The sequence below is a fragment of the Rhincodon typus genome, chromosome 35 (genome assembly GCF_021869965.1).
Source record: "Rhincodon typus isolate 14 chromosome 35, sRhiTyp1.1, whole genome shotgun sequence".
NCBI classification, from domain to species: Eukaryota; Metazoa; Chordata; class Chondrichthyes; order Orectolobiformes; family Rhincodontidae; genus Rhincodon; species Rhincodon typus.
The window spans coordinates 8036220-8039419 of record NC_063366.1 but is presented as its reverse complement, the minus strand read 5'-3'; the positions used below and the strand labels follow the sequence as shown (position 1 = coordinate 8039419).

At 46.9% G+C, this 3200-nt stretch overlaps 1 protein-coding gene across 1 annotated transcript in view; it reads left to right on the top strand.

The window, feature by feature from the left end:
• The window catches only part of LOC109925352 (collagen alpha-1(XI) chain-like), a 67746-nt gene extending 64799 nt beyond the window's left edge, over window positions 1–2947 (top strand). Inside the window, exon 12 of the mRNA XM_048616491.1 lies at window positions 2777–2947. Coding sequence (XP_048472448.1) covers window positions 2777–2947 — 171 coding nt within the window. The remainder of the gene's footprint in view (window positions 1–2776) is intronic.
• Window positions 2948–3200: the final 253 nt, after the last annotated feature.

Sequence of the window (3200 nt, the reverse complement as noted above, 5' to 3'; positions counted from 1 at the left end):
TCAGACCCAGAGCCACTCAGTCTCAATCTCTCTGTCCCTTGGTGACTCCGTTCCTCAGTCTCTCTGCCCCTCAGTCCCTCTGTCTCTTAGTCTCTCCATCCCTCCATCTATCAGTCCTTCAGTCTCTCATCCCCTCAGTTCCTCTGTCTCTCAGTCACTCAGAGTCAGAGTCACTCTCTCCCTCAGTTCCGCAATCCCCAAGTCTCTCAGTCTCGTAATCCCTCATCCTCCCAAACACAGTCCCTCAGCCGCTCAATCCCTCAGCCTCTCATTCCATCAGTTCCTCAGTCTCTCAATCTGTCAATCTCCTAGTCCCTCATCCCTTCAGCCCATCAGATCCTCAATCTCTCAGTCCCAGAGGAGATGAATCCCTCAGTCTCTTACTCCTTCAGTACCATAGTCTCTAAGTCCCTCTGTCCCTCAATCTTTCAGTACCTCAGTCTCTCTGTCCCTCAGTTTCACAATCTCTCAGACTCTTAGTCCGTTATCCCTTCATCTCCTCAAACCCTCAGTCCTTTCAGCCACTTTGTCTATCAGTCTCTCCATCCCTTCGTCTATCAGTCTCTCTGTCCCTTCATCAATCAGTCTTTCATCCCCTCAGTCTCTCTGTCCCTCAGTTCCTGTTTCTCTAAGTCTTTCCGTCCCTCACACCCTGTTTCTCTCAGTCCCTCATCCCCTCAAACCCTTAGGTCCTTAGTCCCACAGCTGCTCAGTGCCTCAATCCCTCTGTCTCAGAGTCTCTCAGTCCCTCCATCTCTCAGTTCCTACCACCCATAGCCTCTCAATCCCCCTGGTCCTCCATCTCTCAGCCCCTCAGTCTCTCAGGACAAAGTGAGAATGTAGAAGAAGGTTAGAGAGAGATTGTGGTGGACAGCGAGCAAGTGGATGAAGGCTAGAAAGGGAGTGTGGAGGGGAGACAGATTGGGAAACAGGTGAGAGAGGGAATGTGGAAGAGATAGAAAGTGAGAGAAGGATGAAAAGAGCAAGTGTGGAGAGGAGAGTTGGAGATATAGAAAGGAGGGGACAAAGATGTACATTGAGAGGGAGTTGGAGAGAAGATGTTACAAGAGAGGGAGGGTGGAGGGCAAGGTAAGAGCGGGTGAAGAGTAGAGAAAGAGAGAAGGGAGAGCAGGTGGAAGAAGGATGGAGAGCAGAGAGTGGAAGATAGATAAAGTGAGAGGGCAAAGTATGGGGACAGAGAGAGAGACTGTGGAAGATGGTGAGAGGGAGAGCAGAGAGTGGAAGGAGAGAAAAAGACAGGATGCACGGAGAGAGATGGAAATGAAGGCTGAGCTGAAGAGACTGTTTGTGACCAAGGTGGATACATCCTGCTTCAAGAGCCAACCTCTGAGTGAGAAGGATATACTGCTGGACTCTTGTCAAGCTCAGCAGCCTCGGTTGTGCCACACCGAAGGAGTGAGGCACTGTCAGAGAGGCTGCCATTTTAATTACCACATAATCCTGGGCCCTCATTGCCCTGTCAGGAGACCCTGGACAATCCTGCAGGACTCGTCCAATGGTTTCCATGCCTATTCTCCTCCAACCACCAAGCTGGCATTTCTTCATGGTGCCATTCCTACTGCATCCTTCAGCTTTGATTCCAGAACAGTCTCTGCATTTGGCATCAACCTTCTTTGGAGCCATTCTCATTTTTCCCATGCACTGTCTGTCTCTCTCACTCTCTCTCTCTTCACTCACCTTCTGTCCTTACCTGTCTCTCTTTTTCACTCACTCAACACAACTTTCCCTACTTTCTTGCATCCTTTCTCGATCTTCTGCTCCTTTTGACGGAAAGCCTGTTGGAGTGTCAAGTCTCAGTGAAGTACAGGAATCAAGAGCTCTCTGAATAAAAGTACACCAATCACCAAAAGTTGCAGCACAAATTAGCAAATAAATTTTTGACAAAAGTGAAAATGTAGCATTGACCTATATTTGTAGAGGGATTGAACTGAAGAGTGGTTAAGTTATGCTCAACTTGCACTGAGTTTTTTTAGAGCATACGTTGATTGCTGGGTATAGTTCTGATTGCTAGTTTTTAGAAAGGATATAGAGGCACTGGAGAGGGTGCAGAGATGATTCATAAAGATAATACCACAAATGTGACAGTGTAATACCAGAAAAGGGTTAGCAGTCTGAGTCAAGAGAAGATTAATCGGTTACCTAACAGAAGTATTTTAAATGATGAAAGGCTTTGATAGAGTGGATATGGAGCAAGTGTTACCTCAAGTGAAGAAGAGATTTACCAGAGGTCATCAATATCAGACAAACATCAAGAAATCCAACTGAGAATTCTGAAGGAACTTCAGCCAGAGAGTGGTGAGAATGTGAACTTTGCTGCCACAGGGAGTGGTTGATATGAATGGTAGAGATTTATTTCAGGTGAAACTGGACAAGTGCATGAGGCAGAAGGGAATAGATAGTTATGGTGACAGGTCTGGACATACAAGGAAGCTAGAGTTTGAGTGGAGCCTAAGTGGACTGGTTGATCTGATGGTCTATTTCTGTCCCATATATTGGATGCAATCCTTTCTCTTTTTCCTTCTCGCTGACCACCTTCTCTATTCTTTTGGCCTTTCTCTCTCAGACTCTTCGTGAGTCAAGCGTGATCTAATTCCATTCCTGCATTCCTCTGCTGCTCCATGCCACGTTGTCCCTCAGACAATTGCAATTGAGAAGGTGAGGAAGTTCACTTGGTGATAGCGATGCTGATACAGGCTTTGGAACTTGTCCGTTGTATTAGCCTTGAATTACTTTTTTTGTATGGTCTTGTTGACAGGGTCAGCCTGGCCCCCCAGGTGCAGCAGGACCTCCCGGACCCATGGGTGAACCTGGTGAGAGGGTAAGTCCTGGTCTGCTCTGTGGAACAGCTGTCCGGTGCTCATACTTCATGGAGTTTTGTGTTGCGGCATTCAGTCAACACCCAGATGTAACCAATCAAGAACAGTGAGCATCAATTGTAATGAGGGCCAGCTAATTAAACACAGGACAGTTGATCTGACAGTTGGCTTGCTGCGAAGGGGCTCTTGTGGTGCAGTAGTAGTGCCCCTACATCTGAGACAAGGGTATCAGGTTCAAGTCCCACCTATTCCAGAAAGGTGTAATGATATCTCTGAACATGTTGTACAGAAAATATCTTGGTTTGCTGTCACCACTGATTTAAAGCTTCTGCCAGCTCTCTATGATGTAATATTGATCGATTC